This window comes from Penicillium argentinense (genome assembly GCF_028826775.1).
Source record: "Penicillium argentinense strain IBT 30761 chromosome Unknown utg000002l_segment0_segment0, whole genome shotgun sequence".
Taxonomy (NCBI): domain Eukaryota; kingdom Fungi; phylum Ascomycota; class Eurotiomycetes; order Eurotiales; family Aspergillaceae; genus Penicillium; species Penicillium argentinense.
Genome location: NW_026622661.1, coordinates 1,428,923 through 1,456,604, shown reverse-complemented (window position 1 = coordinate 1,456,604; position 27,682 = coordinate 1,428,923). Strand labels below are relative to the sequence as shown.

The 27,682-nt window shown below is 47.3% G+C and overlaps 7 protein-coding genes across 7 annotated transcripts; all 7 read left to right on the top strand.

The window, feature by feature from the left end:
* Positions 1 to 1,148: 1,148 nt before the first annotated feature.
* N7532_001395 (NADPH oxidase family protein) lies at positions 1,149 to 2,028 on the top strand (the record flags this gene model as incomplete). Its single annotated transcript, XM_056613889.1, has 2 exons — positions 1,149 to 1,733; positions 1,996 to 2,028. 2 exons carry the CDS (start codon positions 1,149 to 1,151, stop codon positions 2,026 to 2,028), a joined length of 618 nt encoding a protein of 205 aa, XP_056478930.1.
* Positions 2,029 to 2,314: 286 nt separating this feature from the next.
* Positions 2,315 to 2,940, top strand: N7532_001394 (uncharacterized protein; the record flags this gene model as incomplete). The annotated part of the gene is made up of 2 exons (XM_056613888.1): positions 2,315 to 2,646; positions 2,694 to 2,940. The coding sequence occupies 2 exons, from the start codon at positions 2,315 to 2,317 to the stop codon at positions 2,938 to 2,940; spliced, it is 579 nt and encodes a 192-aa protein (XP_056478929.1).
* Positions 2,941 to 7,876: 4,936 nt separating this feature from the next.
* Positions 7,877 to 8,323, top strand: N7532_001393 (uncharacterized protein; the record flags this gene model as incomplete). Its single annotated transcript, XM_056613887.1, has 3 exons — positions 7,877 to 7,899; positions 7,981 to 8,158; positions 8,222 to 8,323. 3 exons carry the CDS (start codon positions 7,877 to 7,879, stop codon positions 8,321 to 8,323), a joined length of 303 nt encoding a protein of 100 aa, XP_056478928.1.
* Positions 8,324 to 8,685: 362 nt separating this feature from the next.
* On the top strand, positions 8,686 to 10,391 carry N7532_001392 (DUF4219 domain-containing protein; the record flags this gene model as incomplete). Its single annotated transcript, XM_056613886.1, is given in 3 exon segments — positions 8,686 to 9,704; positions 9,849 to 10,342; positions 10,357 to 10,391. The coding sequence occupies 3 exon segments, from the start codon at positions 8,686 to 8,688 to the stop codon at positions 10,389 to 10,391; spliced, it is 1,548 nt and encodes a 515-aa protein (XP_056478927.1).
* An 88-nt stretch (positions 10,392 to 10,479) lies between these two features.
* Positions 10,480 to 13,808, top strand: N7532_001391 (uncharacterized protein; the record flags this gene model as incomplete). Its single annotated transcript, XM_056613885.1, has 2 exons — positions 10,480 to 12,855; positions 13,281 to 13,808. 2 exons carry the CDS (start codon positions 10,480 to 10,482, stop codon positions 13,806 to 13,808), a joined length of 2,904 nt encoding a protein of 967 aa, XP_056478926.1.
* A 1,466-nt stretch (positions 13,809 to 15,274) lies between these two features.
* On the top strand, positions 15,275 to 16,804 carry N7532_001390 (uncharacterized protein; the record flags this gene model as incomplete). Its single annotated transcript, XM_056613884.1, has 1 exon — positions 15,275 to 16,804. The coding sequence occupies one exon, from the start codon at positions 15,275 to 15,277 to the stop codon at positions 16,802 to 16,804; it is 1,530 nt and encodes a 509-aa protein (XP_056478925.1).
* An 8,021-nt stretch (positions 16,805 to 24,825) lies between these two features.
* Positions 24,826 to 26,315, top strand: N7532_001389 (tetratricopeptide repeat protein; the record flags this gene model as incomplete). Its single annotated transcript, XM_056613883.1, has 2 exons — positions 24,826 to 25,465; positions 25,543 to 26,315. The coding sequence occupies 2 exons, from the start codon at positions 24,826 to 24,828 to the stop codon at positions 26,313 to 26,315; spliced, it is 1,413 nt and encodes a 470-aa protein (XP_056478924.1).
* Between the last annotated feature and the right edge of the window lie 1,367 nt (positions 26,316 to 27,682).

Genomic DNA, 27,682 nt, shown 5'->3' with positions numbered 1-27,682 from the left:
CTCGCACGATTTTGTGATGCAAAGGTATATTTGCTAGTTGAACATAACGGTCAAGAGACGACCGTGTATAATTCCATGGCAGACAATTCATGGCCAGCCTCTAGCTACCTTCTGGTAACTTGAGTATACCTACTGTTATTTCCCGAAGTGTCCACTAAGGAAAACAGGAAGCTGAGTATCCTGAACTCAAACGAAAACCGGCAATTGCACAGAATGACCCCGAGGAGGGTGATCTACGAGAACTGAAACGGCTCCTCGAATATTTTGCCACACGAGCGGACCAACTCCGCTCCATAGCCACTTTATAGTTCCGACCTCAGAATCGATATCGAATTACCTTCCCCAGGTATCTGCGATTTCCGATTATTTCCCGACTCACGATGATCGCACTCAATTCCGAGCTCCTCAGGTCTCCAGAAGTCATATATACAGTTGCAGTTGCCTGCTCTCTGTTTTTCTTGATTGTCTGTCACATTACATCTTCCTTGCGGGCATCTTTGTCGTCTAGTTCATTTTTCTCGTGTATCCTGAGACCCTTTTTGCTTCAGCATCTGATTTATGCACGTTCATATGGACGTTTTTTTGGGTTGCGCTCTGTTTCGCGACTTCATTCAATAGTCACTATCGGCTACATCTTAGGCACGGCTGTGTGCAACTTCATTTCTGTTGATTCACTCTCACATGCTAGTCACCGAGCAGCTCACTTGTGTCTTATCAACTTAACACCGGCATACCTAGGTAGTTACGAGTTCGCTTCCCGCATATTGGGCGTGACCCTACGTACATATGGACTGGCCCATCGCCTATTTGCGATTGTTGCCTTCTTGGAAGCAACTACGCACGTGTCAATTGTGGCATACTCGCACTCTATTTCTTGGTCAAATGAGATGCACTTCTATGGCTTAATAGTAAGTATAAGGTTCTAAAAGCAGCGACACCCTACTCACAAGTGGCAGTCTGCCAGCCTCCTGGCGACTCTCTCAGTCTTTCCGATCATCAGGAAGAGAGTATACGAAGTATTTCTTACCACACATGTACTGTCAGCACTGGCAATGATCTATGTTATTTGGCGGCACGTGAAAGAAAGACCTGGGAAGCTTTGGATATTCCCCGTTGTCTTTGCCTGCGCTTATACCCTATCATTGGTCATGCAGCTGATGCGCGTATTCTATCGGAATATCGTGATAGGGAAGGACCCAGTGCGCCTTAGTCTTTCTTCGCATCGGGATGATATTGGTCGCATTACAATTTCTCTACCGCGGCCCTGGGTCGTCCGCGCAGGGGAGCGTATAAACCTTGGGGTGCCACATGTCGGTATATTCTACCTCTTTCAAAATCATCCCTTCACCATAGCGTGGTGGGAATGCGACTCGAAGGGTCGTGCCATCTCGATCTCAGTCCTGTTTCGCTCACGCTCCGGGTTTACCAAAAGGTTACTGGAGCGTGTAGAGCCCAACAAAGAATGTGGTGCCTGGGTCGATGGCCCCTTTGGACCCTCATCAGTCAACACAATATCTTCGACGGCCATTGGAGACTTTGGCCATGTCCTCCTGGTATCTACCGGTATCGGAATTGCAACACAATTGCCATACATTAAAGAGATCTTGGATGGCTATCATCAGGGAAAGGTTCGAACACGACAAATCTCGCTTGTTTGGCAGATAGACCAAGCAGGCGACTGGGAATGTTCTCGTAATTGGCTTCAGGCTTTGGTTGAACAGGACAATGGTTTTGTAGGTTTACAGCTGCGTCAACCTTATTTGTGCTAATGTTTATTGGCAGATGCTTTCTGTGACGGTTTACGATCAACTTCGCTCTGCTTCAGAGGATAGAACCATTGGAAGAAATGGAAACATACAGATATCTAGCGGAGTGGTGGATTGGGAATCCCGGTTGGAGTCAGAAATGGCTAGTCAAATTGGGACCCTTCTTGTAGCAGGTATTGAAAGCAGTGAGATAGTTCCAGATGAATCGGATGCTAATTTGGACTTATAGTATCCGCCCGACCGCAGGTCCGGCACAAAGTGAGAGAGCTTGTACGGAAGCGGGTTGGTCAAAAGGTTGAACTATTTGAACAAGAATTTCAGCCATGGAGCCAGACTACGGGGTTAAGAGCCTACCTCCGGCCGTAAATGCAATTTCATTCTTTCAGGCGTGGAAATGGAATGTTACTGTACTGTATCTGAAACGGACTTGACGTTTCCTTTCTTAGCGTTAGTTCCACCAGACCGACTCTGTTACGTATGCATTGAATAAATCATTAAACATCCCTTGTTGTCGGCCTCCCTTTGAAACTACAATCTCAGTTGCAAAAATGACAAACCCATCTCAAAGTCGCTATGTCCAACTAGTAATTCAGTCAAACGACGTGAGCTGGGAGGCAAATTTCCTTGCGAGTGTCTCTAATTGGCTGCTTCTTGCTGGTTACCTGGTAGTTCCCGGCACCTTCACATCCCTCGAAAAGTCTGAAAAGCTGGGAGGGGCTTTAGAGGAATCTTCCACCGGGCAGGCGGTTCTCAACACTATACAGAACCCTCCACTTCTTACAACTGCATGTTTCCTTTTCTGTATTGGGTCTACCACAATGGCGGCGCTTTACTGGAGGCAAAGGGGGAATTATATATGGCTTATGAACAAGCTTTTTATGTCAGTGAACACCACCCTGATGGAGCTGAATCTTATACATAGCATAGGCCGACACTTATGAACTCTCTCGCTGGCCTACTGACGACAACTGTTAACATATGCACCGCCAGAAGTGGAGATATGTCAATAATGGGTCTTTTAACAATTATTGCTTCGGGAATTTCAGCTATTTTCTCCGCAGCCTTAATTGCGTTCCTCTTTAGAGAGATCAAGCGTATGAAACAGGATCACCAGGCTATGGTTAGGTTACAGGACCTTTCTGTTCACCATGTTGAAGCACCAAGAAGTACCTAGTTCCGACGGCCTAGTTATTTATTTTACTTTTTCCTTTTCCTTTTATCATTTGTGGCTATATTAATGGGGGCCGGCTTTTGAACCCTACGGTTGGACTAGATAGCACCTCAAGTAACTGTTTAAATTCACGCGATTCCCACTTTCCCCATTTGCCAATGCTGAGATACGTCGTTTCTCGAAATTGGGTTGACCAATTCGCAATAAATCAAATTTTCCTGGCCCCACCACCAAGACCTTAGCGTAGGTTCCAGGTTAATCTTGGTGCAACGTAAAATGCATCCCGTATGGTACGGTATCTTCCTATTGAATAGGGGAACGCTCGATGGCAGCACGCGCTGAGTCGTGCGGGTCGATTCAGCAGAAAAACCACCACAAAACACACGCGTAGCAATCAGGAAATAGTGAGAATCCCAAATGTAGGGGTCAGGTCGGGGAGGTGTAAGAAGGTGTACTCTAGAACTAGCTATCCGGCCACTGTATACTGCCGGCTATGTCACATAGTCTGGATGGCACCCATGTAGTAAGGGGAGGGGGTCTCCCCACTACACTATGTACGATAATTTACACATCGCGTAGATACCTCATTAGGTTTCCATGGAAGACGATACTGGTTCTCTGCACATCATCCGTAGAGGTCTGCCGTGCGCATGGCCGATCCGCTGGGCGACTTCGATTAGCCTTCGCTCTGGAGAAGACCACGCCCCGCTTTTGCTAGTCTCGGGCTGACTTTAGATTTTTCGTACCTTACTGGCCCTTCCCTGGACTGGAATTGGAAGGAGCTCGGGAACCGCCCGGTGGGAAAAAGCAAAGAGTGATCAGCTGGGTGTTCGGAGACGATGTGTTCTCGCGAATCGAAGCCGGGTGGGGCTGATTTTTTTGTTTGCTATTCAGGCACACATGCATTAGCACGGGTTATTGACTTATGGATCGCTTAATAGTAATTGCGCCACCGAACAGGTTTCTTTGTTTGACAAACATTTCAGCAACGAAGAATGCGATCCCAACATTAAAAGGGGAACAACATAAAAGCCAGTAAACCTTCCCCACACCCATTCAGCTTTGATCACTCCCATCCCGTTCATAATTTCATTATATGTTCACTGTTGAGAAATGCCGAGTGAGAAGCCTTTTCACCCACTGCTACCTGTTCGGGAAGCTATTTCCATTGGTTCTCAAGACCATTTACCCCAAGCAAAAAGGAAAAAGGTGTCACTCGCGTGTAATGAGTGTCGGAAAAGGCGGATCAAGGTTCGAACGCGCCACAATTTACACAGACATAGAGCTAAAGCATTTCAGTGTTCTGGAGAGATGCCATGTACACAGTGCACATCAAAGGATCATGTATGTGCTTTCGATCCTAGGACGGATCGCCGACGCCGACGCCGAAGCCATTACCTCGAATTATCCCAGCTTAATAGGGCCCTTCAAAGCATTGTGGCTCAATTTCGCCTTGGAACATCCGACGAAGTTACATCGTTGATATGGGCAATACGCAGCTGCAAAACAGACCGTGAAGCAATAACATATCTTACCCAAAGGAATTATAGAGCTGGGCATTCATGATTCTCTTAAACTTATCATTCTGACGGCGAGTGACTATACTGGAATGGGCTGTCGAGAATATGGCATGTACGGTAGCAGGCTTGATGTTTTTGAATATGTCTAGAATACACGACCACTGTGATAGGCCCACAGCACACAGTGTTACTCCAGAACCACCTTGACGAAGGATAAGCCTAGGTTCTATTCCCACAGCCTGCTGTACAGCAGAATTCGAAAACAGATTACCCCCACGGAGACACACACTTTGTTTCCCAGCGCCCCGCAATGACCCCGCTAAACCGTATTCGGCTAGAAGCAATCCCACCATGCTGCGCCCAAAGTATCTCTAATAGATTACCAAAATTGCCGTAATTTCAGGTTCCGGCATGAAGTAGATTAAATTTACTCCTAGAAGCTTCCAATTCTCATTTCTCTTTAGCTGGTGCAAATTTCGCCTCGTGACCAATCTTCTTCTTTAGACCAGTTAAGATTATAGCTGTGTGCTACGCCACGCTATAAACTTTGATCGTGTCCGAGTCTTCCGGGTCGAGGCTTGTCCTGGGGCGAGATCATGGGTTCCTCTCTTCCCAATCGGCAAATCAGCCCATTAGGTCCCTTTAATAGCAAGCAGTGACCCCATGACAATGTCCAAACGTATGATGATACTTGTGCAACAATATACATATGTGCTCGTCGGCCTCTGTCGAACAATTTCGCAAATTCCTTTCTGTCAAAGAAGCCAAGCAGATCTGCAACCAGTTCCACACTGATCAGTGGCAACAAGGATGCCAGGTCATGTGGAGTGGATTATGCCATCAGGTTGTACAGATTTGGGCCGATAGGAATGGAATGCAAACATTGACTACAGCAATGGGGCCTTTGATGGACCATGAGCAGCCTCAATGCCTACGGTCCCAGAAGTCAAGCAGGCAGTGGAGCATGTATATGAAAGGCGCATCTGCTATGTTTGCTTATCACATTGCACAAGACGGAGGTGTTGTAACTGTCCTGTCACCGCCCCCCTGAACGATACAATCCCTACGGGGGATCGAACTACCAGACCCTTGAAGAGCCAATCCTGAAGGGAATACTGGGTCCTAGAGTTACGAGAATCGAAGTTGTGCATCCGACTATACTCGATGCTAAAGATTTTCGCTATCAGCTCTGGCCGCACGATCAGAGAAATGTCTGGGAGGATAGGTTTGGCCATCCTCCAGCTGATGTACACTGGCGCCATATAGTACCACGCCCATCCCTCGCTTTGATCAGGCTTGCATGATTGTGAGGGTCTTGCATCAAGGGCGCTTTCCTGCTCGCGGAAACAGCAAAAGGGAAACAGTTTGCTCAGCTCTTTCCGAATAGCACGGAGAACATATCACCGAATGGGTGTAACAGGTGCAGGTTTCAAAAATGATCCATTTGCTGTCTGCTGTCTACTGAGGCACTCGACAATATCGCAAAATACCAAAAGTACCTGGGTTTCTCGTTTCGATTTTTCTTCATTGAACGACTATGCCGTGTTTGTGCTCCGGTAGGGATTGAGATTGGTGTCATTTCTGCTCGACGGTCAGTATTTAATTTTAGAATGTAAGAAATGGGTTACCACTTCAACTTTCCGAAACCTAGCTACTCGGCAACAGATAGCAGATGGATCATTTTTGAAACCTGGTGAAAAAAGAGTCCAGGTTGGAAAGCTATGGTAAACGAAGCGTGGCCGCATGACAAACTTCATGACGTCAATTATGACGTTTTGATATAGGTTGCGTTTGGAACGAGGTCATCGCTACTGTAAACTGTTGTCGAAATCTGGCGTGTGGCTACGGAGCGCTTCGGCATATATGATTTTCCAACTTCCGGGATTTGTAATTACGGTAAATTTGGTGATATACCTCAAATACATCACGAAGAGATAGTGGGACTTTCCCTGGCCGAATTTAGTTTAGCGCTGATCAAGTGGGGCGTCTGGAAAGAAAGGCTGAATGTCCGAGGGGTAAACTGATTTCGAATTCTACTGTACTGTAACAGCAGACTCATTTTAGATATCGAAACCTACAGCTATCAGCAGCTGTTGAGGCCCTTGGGTTTCTTACAAACAACCGACGATCGGACAAAATGACCATTTGCCAATGGAATACCCCATTGAGTTGCTTTGAGCCAAAGAGACACCCTCACGAATGATACCTAGCACATGTCGCACACGAGATTAGAGGCATTCCAGCAGATCGCCGAGCCACTTGGGGCCAGGTGGCCCTCCCAACTGATTTGCAATGCTCAACGACCATAGGAATACATGAAATTCCATGAGTTTTGCGTTAGCATAAGGTATCTTACAGCGCATGGTAATGTACCGTACATGGTTCGTTTTACTTCACCCCTCAACGCAATGCGAGTAGCTCAATAAATGATCTGCGCTAAGGCTTTGGCGGTGGGCCAGAAAAGAGAAACTAAGTGTGGATTGGTCAAGCCGATTTCGAGAATCACTGTACACGCACGCCAAGCACATGTACGTTCCACCATAATCTTCCCCATCTTCTAGCAGCAGGAGTATCATCGAAATGGACAGTAGGGTGACGATTCCTACGTTAATTTGTGAGATCGCTTATTCCCAAACGGCTCAAGGATCCCGAAACGGCTCATAGGTCCCGAAACGGCTCATGGGTCCCGAAACGGCTCATGGGTCCCGAGACGGCTCATGGATCTGGGTCCTGTCGAATAGGCTACACATTGTCTACTGGGGAGTATGAAAGCAAGGTGTCATTTCAAAAATGAAGGTTACGAACCAAGAATCCCGAAACATGGCAACAGTACCAAAGCGAACAACGATCCTTCCACACTCCTTATGGGAGCGTGAAACGGATGCTGAGGAGTCCAATCAGCTAATGAGATCCCAACCATCAAGTCTTTCACTTCACACTGGTGGTCACAACGAGCCAAAGTCACAATCTGGTCAACATCTTACTCGATTCGGTATTCCTGTCAAGCCCCATAAAAGGGCAGCTCGCACTATTGAGGGGACAAAGTCTCAATATCACCAGTCTTATCGAGTTGATCAAGCGGGAGAGGGAATCATATCTCTTCAGGATGTTGAGGGGTTTCCAGTTTATCTTCTGAAGATACATCACCAGAAGAGCACAAGGAAATCCAGATATTCTTTTCCTATCACTCACTGTAATATCGTGTCCTTGTTTGACATGATTCCCGTGGAAACCGGGACAAAATTCATATACGAATATGAACACTTCGCGATGTCACTGGGCTGCGTTACAGGAGCAGTACAGTTCCACGAGGCCGACATAGCCACAGTTTGCAGCGAAATTTTAAGAGGGCTAGAGTACATCCATAAAGAGCTCAAAATACCCCATGGATCTGTTGATTGCAGTAATATACTGATAACATGGACGGGAGGCGTCAAAATCGGTATGCTATACTAAGTGTCCTGGGGGCTCACTTGTTGATTGAGTTCACAGCGAATATAGGGAACTCTATCCTCGAAGATAGACCAAGGGCCAACTTCCAAGATGACGTGAAGGGCGTTGGCTCAATTGTGGCATTGCTAGCAGACCGCCAAAGCTTGATGGGTGAAGAAGGTAGCCGTATAAAAAATTTGGATGTATCTGAAAGTCTCCGCAGTTTTGTGGGGCATTCTCAGGAACAGAGCGTTGAGTCCCTTCTGAGGGTGAGTATACATTCAGCTGATACTGAAGATGTCTCTAATATGTTGGAGGATGAATTCCTACAGTTGTCAACACCGGGAGGAGGATGGAGCCTGAAGCGTCATTACTTCAAGACTCTCCCGTTGGGAGTTCGCATTGGTAGCTATGTAGGTGCTTCAGATGGATAGTCATTTAGCTGAACCTGGCAAAGAAACGGTTTTGATCGGATTCTAAAGTTTGTAAACACGGTGCTATGAGTCAGGTAGCAGAATGTAGGTCGTACCTGTTGTGATATGTCGTATCGTAACGGAATCAATTCCTAACCTCACGGAATTACCAGCGTTGATTGGAAATCAATCTGGAGGTCGCATGTGTATATAAACCCTCAAGTTTTCTGTCCAGAAGGAATACAAGCAATCTTCCTCTGAATTACAACAGGTTATGAGCCCGGGTGCTAACTTCTCGGGTGTCGTCTCCACTCACTCTGAGAACCACTGCATACAACAACTTGTTGAAGCTATATTTACCCCGCACTTCAGGCACAGCCACGATGCCTGCACATCTAACCGAGTCTCCCGACCGAAATGTCGCGGCTATTGAGCCTTTAACAGGGAGTGATAATTATGCAACTTGGAAGCATCTTATGACTTCCTACTTAAAGGCAAGACAAGTCTGGGATGTCGTGTCCGGAGATCTCCAACGCCCTAACTGCCTTTTTAAATACGCAAAACCGATTACGGCCGACATTGTTCCACTGGTTGATGAACGCCTTATTGGAGCCCCAAGACAGAAGGCTATCGAAGCTCGTCTAGAAGCTGAAGTCCAGGCTTTTGAGCGACATCAGGAATGGTCCAAACGTGAGGCTGAAGCCTATCACACAATCTTTCGATATCTTTCCGTCGAAATCAGTGTTCATGTTGCAGGGCTAGAAACATCTCGAGATCTCTGGAACGACCTTGAAGAGCGATATAGACGAATGGAGCTAGCTACATTCTGCGAACTTTTCGCCCAGCTCAAAGAAACGACTGGATCTAGCTGCACTAGTATACGTGAATTCGTTGATCGAGTCCGATTGCTAGTACATCGCTTAAATGCGATCATGCCAGGGTCAATTGGGGATCACGCACACGTTGCAATCCTCTTAACTCAGATCGGACCGGAATATGCGCTGATAGTTGATGCCATCCAAAATGACAAGGATCCGGCCAATCCCGCCATGATTGGGAATCGCCTTGCAAATGCTGAACGGACAGTTTCAGCAAAGAATTCTCCAACCCCTCCGCGCGGAGCACCGTCAGTTAACACAGTGAAGGCGTCTGTCAAGAAATGCAATTACTGCAAGAAACGAGGCCATGAAGTCTCGAAATGCTGGAAAAAGAACCCGCATTTGCGCCCTAAGCGGGACAACGGTGTCAAAACAGAAAGGAGTGTTTCTGGCTCACCACAAAATGAATCACATCAAGGCCAGGCAGAAGAACGGCAGGGCCCGCCGACTTCTTACAAGAGACCAAGGATCAATATTGTGAGGGCGAGAGTGACGACTCTCTATACCCACGCGCCGAATCCCCGGTGGATACTCGACTCTGCTGCTACTAGCCATATCTGTTGGGACCGGGACTGTTTTAGCAGTTTCCGAATCCACCATGAGATGCTAGACACAGCGGGAGATCCAGTTGAAGCTGAGGGCATTGGCACCATCAAGCTTACGCTCAGGGGGAAGATCAACCGAACCCTGATCCTCAAGAATGTCTACTACGCTCCCCGAATCGGGATGAACTTGATCAGCGTACCAAAGCTCTTGAGGGATCGCTATTCTATGATAGCGCACCCCCAGAACGTCTTTCTGCAACGCCGAGGGCGAACTATAGGGGCTGCCTTCCATACAGAAGAAGATCTATTGATCTTGCGATGCTATGTGAGCAAGAGATCCAGACCTCAGGTCCAACTGGCCAGGTCATCATCATCTAATAATCATGATAATTGTATCGAAATGGATATCGATGAACCGCTAGAGTCAAGTGGTGCACCGAGCGCAGTGACCACCTCTGAACTCAACTGTGAAGCTCAGATACTCGATGAAGATGCAAGCAGAGGAGTTGACCAGATCCCTAAAGAAGCACTCTGGCATGCTAGATTAGGGCATCTAAACAGAGGAGACCTAAGGACGGTCCTTTCTCAAACTGGCACTCCGTACCAACAACAGAAAAGTGCAGAACTGCAGGCAACGCCACAGTGTCCGGCTTGTATGTCGGGTAAGCAGCATCAGAAGAGGAACTCCCGACGGAAAAGGGCACATCTTCATTCATCAAGAATATTTGAAGTCATACACTCTGATATTCTAGAGATGCCAGTCGGCAAAGATGGCTCTAGGTACGTTATCACCTTCACTGATGACTACTCTCGAGGCTCATGGGCATACGCCTTGAAACGAAAATCCGAAGCGCTCCAGAAACTTCAACACTTTGAAGCCTGGGTCAATCGGCAATTTGAGCTTCAAATCAAACGGTTCCTCTGTGATAATGGCAGAGAATACCTCCCAATTGGAGCCTACCTCGAACGCCAGGGGGTTGAGTTTGACACATCTGCTCCATACTGCAAAGGACAGAACGGGTTAGCCGAACGAACGAACCGTACTATCCAGGAACGAATCAATACGCTCCTGTTTGATGCGAGATTACCTCCCTCCTGGTGGACTGAGATTTTAGAGACAGTGCTCTATCTCAAACTACGCGCTCCCGCGTCTATCCTCAAGAAAAAGACGCCGTACGAAGCCATATATGGCACAATTCCCGAGCTATCACACCTGCGTCGAATTGGCTCCCGTGCATGGGTTTTGATTCCAAAAGCACAGAGAGAGAAAATCGGACCAAGATCATCCGAATGCCGGCTACTAGGCTATTGCGAACCTAGTCAATACAAGCTCTACGAAGTGCATTCAGGCAGGACAGTCTTCTCTCGTGATGTCGAGTTTGATGAAAGAACGCCTGTGGCTCCGCTCATTGAAGAAAGTGCTAGTCATAACATCTCTGCTAGTAGCTCTACGCCACAAGTTATGCCTGAGCCGACAGCATTTGATCCAGAGCCAGCACCGTTGACACCGCCACATCCATTATCTCCCTCCAACGAGCCGCAGCAGCAAGAGTCTAACTTACCTGACCACTCAAACCAACACACCAATGAGACTGACCAGCCAGAATCAACTCCACAGCCTGTCAACCCAGCTATCAGTGATGCCCAAGACATACATGACCTAGGGTATTCACTCTACGGGCGAAAACGCAGACCATCACGACGACTCTTAGAATCTCTTGGTAAAGCCTATATTATAACCTCGCCAATGGGTTCCACAAATGATGACCCGCTTACATTTCAAGAGGCCATATCCGGTCAGAAACATCTTGAATGGCGAACGGCTATCCAAAGAGAATACCAGTCTCTACTTGATAACGGGACATGGGAACTCATTCGTCGAAAAGATGTTCCCCCGGGACAACAGGTCATTGGTTGCAAATGGGTGTTTAAGACCAAAGCAAACAAGGTCCGAAAAGCACGACTAGTGATCAAAGGCTATCGCCAAAGACATGGCATTGACTATCATGACACATTCGCAGCTGTCTCTCGCATGGACTCTGTCCGCTGTATCATCGCAAGTGCTGTGCTGAAAGGCTGGAAGCTCCACCAGTTTGACGCGGTCACTGCCTTCCTACATGGAGATATTGACACGGCTATCTATATGGAGCTTCCGGAAGGCTTTGAGAAGGAGGGATACGTCTGTCAACTACGTCGATCCCTCTACGGCCTGAAGCAAGCACCTCGAATTTGGTATCGCTGCGTTCAACGGGTGCTACAATCAAACGGTTTCACTATGGCACAATCCGATAACTGTGTCTTCTACAAGGACAACTGTGTAGTCTGTGTGTATGTGGATGACTTCCTTGTGGCAGGCGCAACGACCCATGAGATCAAAAATGTCCGACGAGCTCTTGAACGGGAATTCAAATTGAATGACCTGGGATCTCCGCGTTCATTCCTTGGAATCCAATTCAACTTCAATATTGACGGATCAGTCTCTATTCATCAGCATCAGTACATCCAGAAAGTGCTCTCTGACTTCTGTATGGAGGACTGTCAACCAAAGAACACTCCTATGAATCCGAAAGCAATATTAAATACACGGCCAGGTGAAGAAGACATTGATGAGAATTCCAAAGACCGCTATTGCTCTGCTGTTGGCGCGCTAATGTATCTGATGGTCGGAACCCGACCAGATATTGCTTTTGCGCTTGGAACGTTAAGTCGATTTACTTCCCGGCCGCAATTGCATCACCAAGCGGCATTGCAACGACTCCTGCGTTATCTCAAGGCGACTCAGTCATACCAGATCACTTACCAAGCGGGACAACTAATCGGTTATACTGACGCGGATTTCGGTGGATCTGTGGTTACTGACGGTGCTTACTCCACATCCGGATATATATTCAAGCTAGCAGGAGCACCAATATCCTGGTCATCTAAAAGACAGGGGGAAATCGCCACATCTACCACTCACGCTGAATATATTGGTCAATATAATGCCATCCTTCATCTACAGTGGCTTCGGACATTCCTTGCTGAAACCGATCTCTTCCAATCTCCAGTCACAAACATCATGGCCGACAATCAGTCTGCTATCGCCCTATCTCATAATCCTGAATTTCACAAACGAACGAAACATTTCAACGTGAAATTTCACTATCAACGAGAAGTCCTAAACGCTGGTGAAATCGGTCTTCAGTACATACCAACCAATTCCCAGGCGGCTGATGGGCTCACCAAGCCATTAGGACCAAAGCCATTCTTGAGGTTCTGCAACCTCATCGGCATACAGGCAGGATAACTACACCATGGCACTCTTTCCACTTTTTCTCCTTCAAGAAAGGTTTTAGTGGTTTTACCGAGGCCTGGGCCATTACGAAGTCCAGTATCACCCTGCTCGAGCGATCCTGAGGGGGAATGTTGTGGTACCTATTACATCAAGAGGACTTAGCGTAGATGACGACACTGTGATCTCAGGTAGCATCCTCTAGACTGGCAGGCCTCTTTAGACCACAAGACACTTTAGGCCAGCGGGACTGCTTAGGCCAGCAGGACTAACCGAGCCAGCAGGACTGCTTAGACCAGCAGCACTCTTTAGACCAGCAGGACTACTTAGGCCAGCAGGACTCTTTAGACCAGCAGGACTACTTAGGCCAGCAGGACTCTTTAGACCAGCAGGACTCTTTAGACCAGCAGGACTGCTTAGGCCAGCAGGACTACTTAGGCCAGCAGGACTCTTTAGACCAGCAGGACTACTTAGGCCAGCAGGACTCTTTAGACCAGCAGGACTACTTCGGCCAGCAGGACTCTTTAGACCAGCAGGACTCTTTAGACCAGCAGGACTGCTTAGGCCAGCAGGACTACTTAGGCCAGCAGGACTCTTTAGACCAGCAGGACTACTTAGGCCAGCAGGACTCTTTAGACCAGCAGGACTACTTCGGCCAGCAGGACTCTTTAGACCAGCTGGACTCTTTAGACCAGCAGGACTCTTTAGACCAGCAGGACTCTTTAGACCAGCAGGACTCTTTAGACCAGCAGGACTCTTTAGTCCAGCAGGACTACTTAGGTCAGCAGGACTCTTTAGACCAGCAGGACTAACCGGGCCAGCAAGTCTGCTCCGTCCAGCAGGGTTTCCTGGCCCCACATGCCGGCAGGAACAAGCATTAGGTCCAGAAGAAGTCAGCAAGATCTGAAACGGATCTATAGTGGTCCTTCACGATTCTGCCTTTTAACAACCTAACTCCCGCCCAAGGTTAACCACTTTAAACTTTCTTTGACACTATGGACGCGGCTGTACACGATCCCCTCGGTAACACCAGTAACGATCAGGCACAGCAGAGGCTTCAATATTATAAGGGCTCGGTGATTATTAATATTCATTCTCTTCGATTCGCCGATTCCTCTTTTTTGAATGTTCGCCACGAGAATCCGCAGAATGTGGAACGTCTCACGAAAATTTTTGAAATTGAAGGATGTGGGAACCTAGAGCCTGAGTACCGCGTCGCGGGTCTCATAAATCCAGGAGCCCTTGATTCTGCTCTTTCAAGAAGCGATTTGACACCAGATGCTCTTTTTGATCCAAAGACCTTGCATCGCCTGAATTTAGATCCCAGTTCCTATGTGATCTGCCTTTTCGGACTACATAGAATCCTCGCAGGCAAGAACTTTGGGAAAACCGACTGGGTGGTGGATCTTTATCTTGAGTGTAGGTTTGTTTGTTGTATTGACTTTTCTTTGTCTGACATTCTTTCTCAGCTCTTCCGAGAATCCTGCAATCGCAGATCCGAGATTTGTCCTCTAAATCCTTATCCTTTACAGATGGAGAGATCTATCGTATTTACAGGACGTATAAACTATCTGATGACAGATTGAAAGAGGCACAATGGTGGGCAAAGCTCAAATCAGATGGTCGCCGGAAGGACTTCCGCAGATTACAGGCCAATACGCTGCTCTGTGAAGGGTTCGACATGTTATTGCCTTATTCTGGTCTCTGGCATTCGCTGCGGTCTTCCCAAATTGAGAGAATACTTGGCTTAAAGTGCCCCCAGGTAGTGATTACACAATCCTCTTTATGACAAATTATTGCTAATCTCCACTCGCGTTAGATTATATCACATTACTTGCGGAACATTCACGACAAATGGTCTACACTATTTATCCGATCAAATGCCTGGATTGTTGATTTCAGGTCTGTAAGCATGATTGAGGGTCTTATGCCACAGCTTTCTCTACGGGACAAATATCTTATAGTCGACCTTGTCGATTCCAATCGACTGTTTCCTTTGATAACTGAGGTGCCCGAAAGAAATGTGGTCAAAGAGAGATTGTTGAATATACACGGGAGAATAACTACATTGAATACCCTGTTCCAGGACACGCTCTTTCTGGAGAATCCAGCTCGCGCTCTTCGATGCTTATGTCCCCGCAAATTAAAAAGAGCTTTCACAGATGAGATGAGATCTCAATGGGCAACGATAGGAGTTCAGGCCCAGCCCGAAGTCCAGATTACAGAACATGAGTTTGAATGCCTTCCGTGCATAGACCGGAGCTCATTTACGATCAGCATGATGCAGCTTTGGCTTTTTGCAATTCGGCACTTTGTCAATACTCCACCTGTCCGCAGACCTGAGAAGTCTTCTAAGCCATTTTATTGGTCAACCGAGATGGTCAGTCTTCACCGACTAGCCAGATTTGCTTGTCGTCTAGGCTTTAGATCAAACGAGATCCATGACCTAAGTTCAAAAGACCAAAACGATAGCCTCGCAAGAGGACTATTGGAGCGAATATGCAGCGATGAATTTCTGGAACTGGAGCCAAACAAGCTCAAAGCGATTTCAACCCAATTTGGAGGTGCTTTAGAGGATATTCGGCGTCACCAAATCCATGTCATGGGGCCAGGTCAATTTGCTACCAATGACGTGGGTCAAAGAGCTCAACGACGATGCAATCGCCCCACGATTAATCAATATGAAATACAACGAGGAGATCTCTTCATCAAACAGGTCTTCTCTGGAGACCAAAGCCCAGCAGAATTTGTGACCCCTCTCGGCGTTACTCGTGATATCCTCTTTTGCTTCTTCGGCGATAATTTGGTGACCGAGATCCGGGACTGGTCTCGATCCACCACACGTGCGCAAAACGGCCATTCCATGAGGTCCGCGAATAATGGATCCACTTCCCATCATCGAGACCAAACCCAGGATTTGCCTCCGCACTCTCCACTCTTCCCGACGGCTTCAGAGAACAGGGACACGGAGGAGCTCGCTCAAGAACCTGGGACTTGCTGGGCAGAACAATTACAGATTAGTCCATCCATTTATTCAAAGCCCAGCGACGTTGAAAGTACTCAGTCCGACGATCATGGTACACCTTTAGATGTTGGCAGCGTCGATCCGCAGACTTTGGTTTCAGACGAACGCGCATCATGTGAACATCCAATGAGCCTTTCAGCGGATAGTCCTGTGGTTCTTGAAACAAGCTCCGACCATGGACCGAAAATCTCTGATAGATCAGCAGACAACGTGACCAGAAGCCCAGTGTCACTATATTCACATCCAACAGGCACCCCTGACAACGACATTGAGATGGTTTCCGAGCCAAATCCACCGAGCAGTGTTCATATACCTTTGGCAACAGGCTTCGAGACAAACTCCGGAGAGTTTGGAAGAATGACATATATCACTCACCACAGCAAGATCCCGGAAATTCTTAAAATGTGGTATAATTCAAGGCAGGATGTGCTGGTCATCTTTCTTTTTGAGATTCGAGCATTCTACAAATTCCCCCTTGAAAATTCTTATGACCTAAGATCCACTTTGTGTAGCCTTGCACAAGAGTACTGTTTCATGGTTATTCATGATCTCTATGGTCTCACTGTGCCGGACATCAACAAAATATATGAGACAGCATTGACACATCATCTAATTCTCGCTGGAAAGCGCGATACCCCGAGTCAGAAAAGGAACTCGAGCTCTGAGATTTCTGTCGACGAGTTTCGTCGCTATGTCCAGATTTATGACATTCACACTGGGAAGCGAAAGCGGGAGGAAGGGGAATCAAAGTCATCGAAGCGTCCAAGGGGTAGAGCTGGGTGAAGCTTCTCATTTCTATAATTAGTGACAAGTGTAGACATAATAGTTTCCTTACTCAATGTCAGACCCAACCCTTACCTTCTGCCTTCCCGCCTCTCTGCACCTCATATTACCTAATATAGCGGCCCTGCTCTATCTCATTTTCATCGTGCGCTCGAAAATATCCTAGGTGCAAGTCCAAAAGTGTTCTTATCGTAATACCCTGCATTCTAGAAACTCGGAATAGATCAGACTGCAGGTGGCCTAGGAGACTTGCTTCCGTTTCAGATCAAGATTTTGAAACGGACATGAGAATCCAATCCAACTTTGGATGGACTTAGGACTGTGCCTGATTTAATAAGGCCAGATAGCTCGTTAGACTCACTACATCTTTTCCCAAATTCTTTCCCAAGAATTTATTCAACACAAGTCAGCATGCCTGAGAGAACGTGGGGCTATGGCCTATGGGACTGTTGCGAGCCCGTCAAAACTTGTGGGGCTTCCAATTAACTCCTACCCGATTCGGTTTGTGGTTTGCTGATTTTTCGGTTTTCTTGCAGGCTGCAGTGCAACATTTTTACCATGCTGTCTTTTTGGTAAATCGTCTGCTTATCTCGAGCTATTACAAGAGAACGAGTTGACGGAAGATAAGAAGGAGCAGGGCTCCTGTAACTTTGATGTGCTACCCCTGCCCCCCCCCCCCTCTTGACTATTATGAAAACTAATCGTATTTAAGTGCTGTATTTACGGCTCGTCCACATGCTGTGGGCTCTGTTGGCTGCCCCTTACGTGGCAGAGGTGGAAAATTAGGCAAAATTTTCAAATCTCAGGCTCATTTGCAAAGGACTGTATTCAGTCTTTCTGCTGCTCCTGCTCTGTTTTAGTGCAGCAAGATAAAGAGCTACGTCGTCAGGTTCTACTAGCCAGAGGATATAGTTCTGTGTCTGGTATGCAGTTTACGAGACAGGACAAATAAAAGCACTAGTGCAAGTGAGCCTGAGTTTCTATTGTACGCTAGGTTGCTCAGATCAGACGAATTGTGCCTTCTTTATGATTTCACCTGTTGCTATTTTTCTATATAGGGCATTCTAAAATATGGTAGAAAAACGAGTTAATAGATATTATTGACTCTCTAAATCTTCAAGATGATAAGTAGATTCGTCTATAAAACAAAACAAACTGAAATAGACAGCAAAATATCTCGATGGTGGTGCGTCTTAGGTTTTGATAAAGAAATCGTTGTAATCTATATCAAAGCCGAATGTGGAGTATCTAATAACTTAAAGCTACAGAATGCTATCAATGATTTGTATATAGTGAATACGCTCTCAGGCTGAGTGGGGGCGACTAGACTAGTGTGTTCACTATAGAAAAAGCGTATCTAGTATTGAGTACTTTTGAAGCTATATAGTATAGAGGACTGGTGATCACATTATTCATAGCAGACAATTCCTCTTTTCACCACAGAAGCAGAGGCGGTGCTCTCAAGTCAAAAAGGCCCAGCATCAAAACAGACCCAATGGAGCCAAGGAACGCAGAAGCTGTAATCCAGTAGAGGCTCATATAAGGGGTAAACAATGGAAAGGCATTGCTATGTGATAGACCTTGTCTAGCTTCGGAAGATTTGGGTGGGCTTATAGCATGTTCTGTTGTGATTTCAATCGTGCCGGTAGGTAGAGGACTACCCAGTGAGGCTTCTGGCGTGATAATGGAAACCCCAATCCAATTCAGATTTTTCGGTGCCAATGTGCCTTGAACGGATACAGTCTGCTGCGCAAGACATGATGCGTAGGTTGTATCGGTAGTGTCACATATTACCCATGCAGTACTTCGCGGGGTTAGCCTCGGATTTAACGGTATCTTGTGATAGAAACCTACTTGTATTTCTCATTCACATGAGTAACTTCTGCAACGTTCTCTCCAACAACGGCTGTCAGACCATTTGTAGAAATTCCGCATCCTGAAGGGTCATTTCCCTCGGCGCAAGTAACAATGAACGTAGTTTTAATATCGTCCTATAGGAAAGGCGTTAATCCAGTTCAGAAAAAGGATTTCGGGACATTCTACCTTTTCAATCTCGCTTGCCTCGAGATGGCGCCCCTGAAATCCTGGTAACAGGAGGCTTGTGACCTCAGCGTGTGCAGTGAGTATAATAGCATAACAGACAAGTATTTTGAAGTTAGAGATCATATTGTTGTGATCTTTCTGTGAGATCTTGCTTATGAACCAAAGATTGATTTGCGAACAGCGGAATATTGCTACAGGCGTAGAGATATAATAGTCGTGATTACTACACTGGAAAAGTGGAAGGACCATACTGCGCCGGTGATCCGTTTCAGAATGGAGTAACTATGCGGGTCTCTTCTCAGTCCAAAATTGTGGAGCCCATCCCTGGATTATCGACGCCAAGACATATCACGGACCCCCTTTCTGAAACGGATCCGATGTAGGGCACTCACAAGCACAAATAGGCAGTGGTGTTTTTTGCTCTCTAGGTAAAATTTAAAAAGATGATAAATTAGATGAAATCTCGCTCGGGCACTAGGTGATCCTGCCCAGGTGAGATTGAGATCTATATTTTTCTCTCTTTTTTCTTGATCCAAGCTTTTTTATTCACGGTGCGAAATGACGTGGAACATGCTTCATTGCATTATCTTTCTTCATCTTCCTATAATCTGTGTCGCAACTCTGGTAGTAAGTTCAAGGGTGGAGCACATATTTTTATATCAAGACTAACTTCCTAGACTAGTAAGCTTGAACTTGCAGACACCTTTGGCTCTTTACCAGGCTACTCGCGAAACTACAGTAAGTACTGGACTCTTTCCCTTTTCTATTGGCTGCCTTTATTCACATACAAAGCGCCCGCAAAATTCAAATGGGGAGATTATCTCGTCAAAGACACTTACAGATCCGTTCCATTCTGCGATGAGGCACAGCAAATTCACTTCCAGGATGTGCAGTGGCCCCGTTTGAAGGCAGCGCCAGGGTCCAAAATTTATGCTCACTATACCAACATTGATCACCCATTCCTTCGACATACGAATGGCGATATTCATGTTTTTGGTGCACATCAGTCAAAACAACCGGATACGATAAGCTTCGCGGATATTCTATATGGGAGGAATGTTCAAAGTAAGTAAGCTTTGTCTAATATCGTTCTACGGTCTCTAATCCAGGAAGAATTGCTGTCCCACCCGTACTCGGATGCGGTCTTGAAAGGCTCTTCTACCTTTGTTGTTCCAAGTGAGATCCTCGTAGATGGGATCTATTCTATTTACTGGATGTGGAACACGACGAACTGTCAAAATGATGAATGGATTGTATGACAGCTCCTTGCCTTACACTGCATTGGCTGAACTAATTCAAAGATAGATACACACTTCATGCTTTGATATTGAACTCATCATGTCGACTGACGGGGACGTACCCTCCAAAGGATCGTCCGACCCTGCACAACTGGCATCCCCTGGCTCTTCTGCGCCCAAGTCTCACTCCCCGTTATCGAGCTCTAAAGGAAGATTTTGCTCTGCTTTGACTTCAGGGTCAACTCTTCCTCAAGAGCCCACAAGTGCTATTCGATCAAGCCTAATAGCCATAAGTACCATGCCATCGAGGAAAACATCAGTGCCCATCAGCAAAGGCGCCAATACCGCAGAGAATTCTCGAGCATCTTGTCTCTGTCATTCAGCTGGGATTGTTGACAGTAGCTCAGCGGAAACAGAAACGACTAGTGCAGAGGGTAGTAGTTCAACAATGACTCTGACAAATACAGCAACAACCAGTGTCACCAGCCCAGCCAAAACTGAGACGACCCTATCGAGTGGCAGCAGCTCAGATACAACATACACAGAAACATTGTACACTATTTATAGTACAACCATAGTGACTGTGAGCTAAAAAGGAATATTTGGTGTGGCAGTCTGAATCCTTGCTACTCGAACCCTAGTTATCACTGTCTTGTAACTAGACTGCGTATCCACTGCCTTGTGTCTGATTGGGGTCTCGTTACAGCGGGGAAAGGGGATTAGGAGGGGAGATCTGGCTCAACCAAGTCCTAGTAGGTAGCTATCAAATAAAGTTCTACTTTCTCCAAACCTTAACCCTGAGGCGTGCCATATAAGTATAACAAGCGCAATATTGCTGCATGCATAGCAAATAAGGTGCAAACGTACTTGGGATTAAAATCAGAGAAGCTCCGATATTTCGATACTGCAGATTGGAGAGGGGATACAGTTGACTTGATGAAGCACTGTCGCGAAATTCTTCAAGTGGAGTATAAACGATACCAACAAGAGGTCATTCTAGCAAAGGAAACCAATGATGTTCAAGTGTCTACAGAACCTGCTGAAGATGAAGAGCTTGCGATGTTATGTGACTCCCAGACCCCCTTTCAAGCCGAGGTTGATCAGCCAGAGGATGAAATTACACGGTATCTCTCCAAAGGTAAGTGGTCTATCCTACCTTTTTTAATTCTATACTAATCTAAACAGGCCTTCAAAAGGGAAATCCTCGTTTTTTTGGAAGGAACATGAGCATGAGTATCCAGATCTTGCAAAATTGGCACGTGATATCCTCTCAATTCCTGCCAGTGTTGCTGGTGTTGAGCGGCTCTTTAATTGTGCTCGTGATATCTACCATTACCGTCGAGGACAACTGAAGCCGGACACAATCAAAGACCTTATGCTTCACTTATTCTCATCAAAGTTTGAGCTTGAACAAAGCCAGCTAGAGATGATCAAGGAATATCTCTCTGCTGGAGAGGCTGCGATGCTTGACCAGACAAGGTCATCTGAGCTATTACTTGATAACCTTGAACCAATCAGTGATGATGAGGAAGAGGGCTGCGAACAAGAGGATATGTCTGAGGATTCAGAGGACAAATCAGAAGATGAATCAAAGGATGAGGTCGCTCTTACACAAGCAGCTATTCGAGCAAAGCAAGTACATCGAAGGCGACAACGGCCTCAGTAAGATCTTTGAGGAACAGAACAATACAGATAATAGGCTCTCACTCACAGCAATGGCCCTTGAAGAGAATACGCAGGCACGGTAGGGACGGATTCGGAAGAAACCAAAGATGCCAGATGGTTTGGAGATTGACAGACTGTGAATTGTGATATTACTCTACCTTTCTACAAACAAAATACTATCACCTCGTCACCTTTTCATTATTCTCCGCCCATAACATTACCCTCCCAGTCTCACCCAGTCCCCAACATTCTCTCTCTCTATCTCTACCACATCCACTCCTCCCTCCACCATGTCTCAGTCATTATCTCCAGCCACAGCCACCCAGCACCTCGACGACCTAATCAAACAGCGAAAAGTGTACCGGAACTCCCTGCACACTATCTCGACCTCTCTGATAGAGCATTTTGATGGCCATGAGACTGCGACGAGTACTGCACAATTATCAGAATGGGTAAACTCGTTGCTCTTCTACCCTCTCTATCTGATCTCTCTACTCAGTTATGTTCTCTTAACTAGATTACACTGCGTACCCTTCTCGAAAACCGAATCCGAGACTTAAGCCGCCAGATTCTGGCTCTCACACCAGTTGAGGTGGAGGAAATATGAGGCCCGGCTGCCCTACATACAGTTTTTATCCAGCTCTCAAGAGTCAACAGCCAGTGTAGGAGGGACCTGGGGGAGCAAGTCTGACACTGTGCTATCTGGGATTCTGAAGTATCTGTGTAAATATTATTGTGCCCTCCATTACTTTTTTTTCTACTTGATAACAAGTTTAAGAACGGCGGCACCAGTGTGCAAGTGCTTTAAAACCTGTATCTTTAAGAAGGTAATTACAGGAGGGTTCGAAATCAGATTCGCCACTTGCACATAGAGTTCCTGGGAGCTTCGTGGCCCCTCACAAAGCTGTGGGCCTCATTAAAGTGCGGTTGGAAAGACGAAGCGCATCATGCTCTGTGCTCTTAATTATGGCAATCACAAACTGTAATCTGGTGATTCTCGGAATGTGCGCTTGAAATCGTAGGGAAGCTGTATATAGCCTCTTCGGGAGATGAGGTTAAAGCGTTTGATGTGGAATTTTGGCTGGTTATCGTGGGGCCTCGTTGGATCTGACGAGTCTGGATCGGGTCGAGCCGTTCCTAGGAACAATGCTTAGCCCCACATGATCGACAGGCTGCCACTTGGAGAGTCGTGCGTGTGGGTTGAAATGCACAGGTAATTTCCTGGCTTAGCGCCTTGGAATCACATGATGATGAGGCTGAGGGATGCCCCTCTTTCAACTCGTGGGAGTCTAGCAAGGATCCTTCTCATGAATCACTCACGAGGCACTTTATTTCATCATGACATCCGTATCTTTTGGTAATAACAATCGTGGACTCCAGGTTGGACATAGCAGTGGCTCGATCCACGCCGAAATTCATCTGCCGCCGGGTAAGACAGAAAACCCGACCAAGATCAAGACCGCCTGACTAATAGCCGCTGCACCTTTAGAGCGACCAGAAACTCCGCCGAATCCTCTATCAACAGTCCCATTCGCACGCGATCCAGGCTTCGTCTGTCGTAGGACCCTGCTTCAGTCGATTCACGAGAAAAGTTCGATCCCAGGGTCGAGAATAGCCCTGGTCGGCCTAGGCGGTGTCGGGTAAGCGTGAAGCGACCAGTTCGTGGCCCGCTGCTCACAAGTGAAAGGAAATCGCAACTTGCCATCGAATACTCGTATCTGAGCCGATTAGAGTCGCCAGAGACATGGGTTTTGTGGGTCCACGCAAGCAACGAGGCCCGGTTCGAGCAAAGTTTTCGGGATATCGCAGACCAGCTCAAGATCGCCTGTCGTCAGGATCCCAAAGTGAACGTTTTCAAACTAGTCGAGAACTGGCTCCGAGACGAGAAGAAAGGGAAATGGATTTGTATCCTTGACAATGCAGATGATGGAAAGTTCCTTTGTTCGCTTCCGGCGGCAGGGAAGGAGAGCCTCGATGCAAGAGCCACCAAACGCCTCAACAAAACCTCTTTTCGAATACATTCCCAGATGTCGGAATGGATCTTTAATTATCACAAGTCGAAGCAGAGAGGCTGCGCTCAGGATGGTCAAACATAAGGACCTCATTGAAGTTAACCCGATGGCAAGGTCCGAGGCACTAGAGCTTCTTCAGAAGGCGCTTGATCAACCTGAGGAAAGCCAAGAAAGCCAACAGTTAGTAGAAGAGCTTGAGTTTATGCCGCTTGCGATAGCCCAGGCCGCGGGATATATTCGAAATCGGGGCCCCCGCTATTCAGTATCACAATACCTGAAAGACTTTCAGAAGAGTGATCGTGAAGCGATAAAGCTTCTCAAAGAAGAGTCGGGCCACCTTGACCGGGATTGGGAAGCAAAGAACTCAATTCTATTGACTTGGCAAATATCGTTCGATTATATTCGCCAGGAGAAGCCATCAGCAGCGGAACTACTTTCTCTTATGAGCTTTTTCGATCGACAAGGGATACCGGAGAGCGTTATCCGCCGCCAGCCACCCGCAAACTGCACCTCAAGGACAGAACTTTTCGACGATTCTAGTGACGGGGAGACATCCGAATCCGACGGAAGTACGGAATTTGAAAATGATGTCATCACTTTACGGAATTACTCATTCATATCTGTCAACGAGAATGGCACTTCCTTCGCTATGCATCGACTAGTGCAACTGACTACGCGCGCATGGCTGAAATCTCATGCACAAACAGAACGATGGAAGGAAAGATTTGTCGACAATATATACGAAGAGTTCCCTACGGGTCACTATGAGAATTGGGGGAAGTGCCGGTCTCTTTATCCTCACGTTCGGTCAGCGATGTCACAACGGCCAGAGTCACGAGAGTCTCTATTGAGATGGGCCACGTTACTTTATAAAGGTGCATGGTATGCGTCAAAAAGCGGGCATATTACGGATGTGAGGGAAATGGCATCGAAATCGCGTAGGTATAGAATGAAACTGCTAGGTGCGGAGGATGAAGAGACCCTTGCGAGTACTGCGATGTTGGCTGAAGCCTGTTCATTAGAGGGCCGATGGGAGGAGGCGGAACAGCTCGAGGTGCAGGTCATGGAGACTCGCAAGACGAAGCTCGGCGTGGACCATCCCGACACGCTGATTAGTATGTCCAACCTGGCATCGACATATCGGAACCAGGGCCGATGGGAGGAGGCGGAACAGCTCAGCTTGCAGGTCATGGAGACGAGCAAGACGAAGCTCGGCGTGGACCATCCCGACACGCTGATTAGTATGTCCAACCTGGCATCGACGTATTGGAACCAGGGCCGATGGGAGGAGGCGGAACAGCTCAACTTGCAGGTCATGGAGACTCACAAGACGAAGCTCGGCGTGGACCATCCCGACACGCTGACCAGTATGTCCAACCTGGCATCGACGTATTGGAACCAGGGCCGATGGGAGGAGGCGGAACAGCTCAACTTGCAGGTCATGGAGACTCGCAAGACGAAGCTCGGCGTGGACCATCCTGACACGCTGATGAGTATGTCCAGCCTGGCATCGACGTATTGGAACCAGGGCCGATGGGAGGAGGCGGAACAGCTCAACTTGCAGGTCATGGAGACTCACAAGACGAAGCTCGGCGTGGACCATCCCTCTACGCTGACGAGTATGTCCAACTTGGCATCGACGTATCGGAACCAGGGCCGATGGGAGGAGGCCGAACAGCTCGACGTGCAAGTCATGGAGACTCGTAAGGCGAAGCTCGGCGTGGACCATCCCGACACGCTGACGAGTATGTCCAACTTGGCATTGACGTATGGGAACCAGGGCCGATGGGGGAGGCGGAACAGCTCAACTTGCAGGTCATGGAGACTCGCAAGACGAAGCTCGGCGTGGATCATCCCTCTACGCTGACGAGTATGGCCAACCTGGCATCGACGTATTGGAACCAGGGCCGATTGGAGGAGGCCGAACAGCTTGACGTGCAGGTCATGGAGACGAGCAAGACGAAGCTCGGCGTGGACCATCCCGACACGCTGACCAGTATGTCTAACGTGGCATCGACATATCAGAACCAGGGACGATGGGAGGAGGCGGAACAGCTCAACTTGCAGGTCATGGAGACTCGCAAGACGAAGCTCGGCGTGGACCATCCTGACACGCTGATGAGTATGTCCAGCCTGGCATCGACGTATTGGAACCAGGGCCGATTGGAGGAGGCCGAACAGCTTGACGTGCAGGTCATGGAGACTCGCAAGACGAAGCTCGGCGTGGACCATCCCGACACGCTGATGAGTATGTCCAACCTGGCATCGACGTATTGGAACCAGGGCCGATTGGAGGAGGCGGAACAGCTCAGCTTGCAGGTCATGGAGACGAGCAAGACGAAGCTCGGCGTGGATCATCCCTCTACGCTGACGAGTATGGCCAATCTCGCTTTCACCTGGAAATCTTCAGGGTATGATACCCAAGCCCTCGAGTTACTGCGAGATTGCCTGACCAAGCAGAAGCAAATACTTGGGCTTAATCATTACGATACCATATCCAGTTCTCAAACTTTGCTGGAGTGGGAAACAAAGATGTTGGATATTGGTAGGTAGATGAGCAAGATACTTGTATACACTCTCTTTCCTTCGTTGTGGACATAGCTTCGTGGTGTAATTTTATAAAGTAATTCTTTGATGAGCTTGCCGTTATTCGGACTGGCACCAAGTCACCAGGACTGTGATGGTAGGTGTGAGCGTATTCACAGTCAGGGTATTTCGAGTAATTTATTCAACTGCTTATCACGTGGATTTGTGTTTCAATACGATTCAAATCTTCAGAATTGCCTAAGCTAAGGATAGCTTAGCGTGCCTCAGAATATAGTTCGAGAATCTCTGTGTGCAAGTGGTGAATCTGATTTCGAACCATCCTGTACATAGAAAATACTCAAAAATACTTAAAGATAAGGTCCAAAACTGCACAATGTAGTCACGGAGAGGCCATGCGTTTAACTCCATTTGGCCATGTTTGCAGTATTTGCAGCCCCGATGGTTAACCGCGGGTTTCGTGCGGTTAGCACTTTGGTAACCAAAACCGCAAATTGCAGGTGCGGTTAGTTGAAGGCCCTACCCAAACCCGCAATTTGCGGTTTTGGTTAACCGCGGTTACCCATGGGGCTGCCGCAGCCTACCTGCTATCTTATCTATGAGTACAATTATGGGTCTGGAGATACTGCGCGATATTGACTGGATGTCTAGACTGGTATCTTGCTCTAGGTCGCGTCTCAGGTCCAGACCTAGTGAAGAGGGGAACGCTCTATGGCAGCACGCGCTGAGTCGTGCGGGTCGATTCAGCAGTAAAGCCACCACAAAACACACGCGTAGCAATCAGGAAACAGTGAGATACCCAAATGTAAGGGTCAGTTCAGGGAGGTGTAAGAAGGTGTATTCTAGAACTAGCTATCCGGCCACCGTATACTGCCGGCTGTGTCACATAGTCTGGATGGCACCAATGTAGTAGGGGGAGGGTCTCCCCACTACAATAGTTAGGTAGCACCGAGAGTCTTATATAAGGACGTTTTTGTGAATTCATGTGACACACCGCCCGGCGTACCCCACATTATCCTAACTTTCCATAGTCAAGATAGCTTCATCATATAGATCTTCCTTCCATCATCACCATCCCCTTCAGTGTTGATAGTAGAGTGAGGATAGATGGATAAATGCTGTTCCACTAATCAGATTGCAGCATCTACTGCCCTCCACCCTTTCATATTATGCCTGAAAAAAAAGGTAATGATGGAAATAACTGTGTTGATGATGAAGCTATCTAGGCTATGGAAAGTAAGGTGTGGGGGGAGGGGACGCCGGAAGGTGAGTCATATGACTTAACAACTCCGTGGCTGGAGAGTACTTCGTTGCGCTCTACTACATTGTGGAACCGCCAGCCTTAATATTAATAGTTATACGAGTAAAAGAGCCTC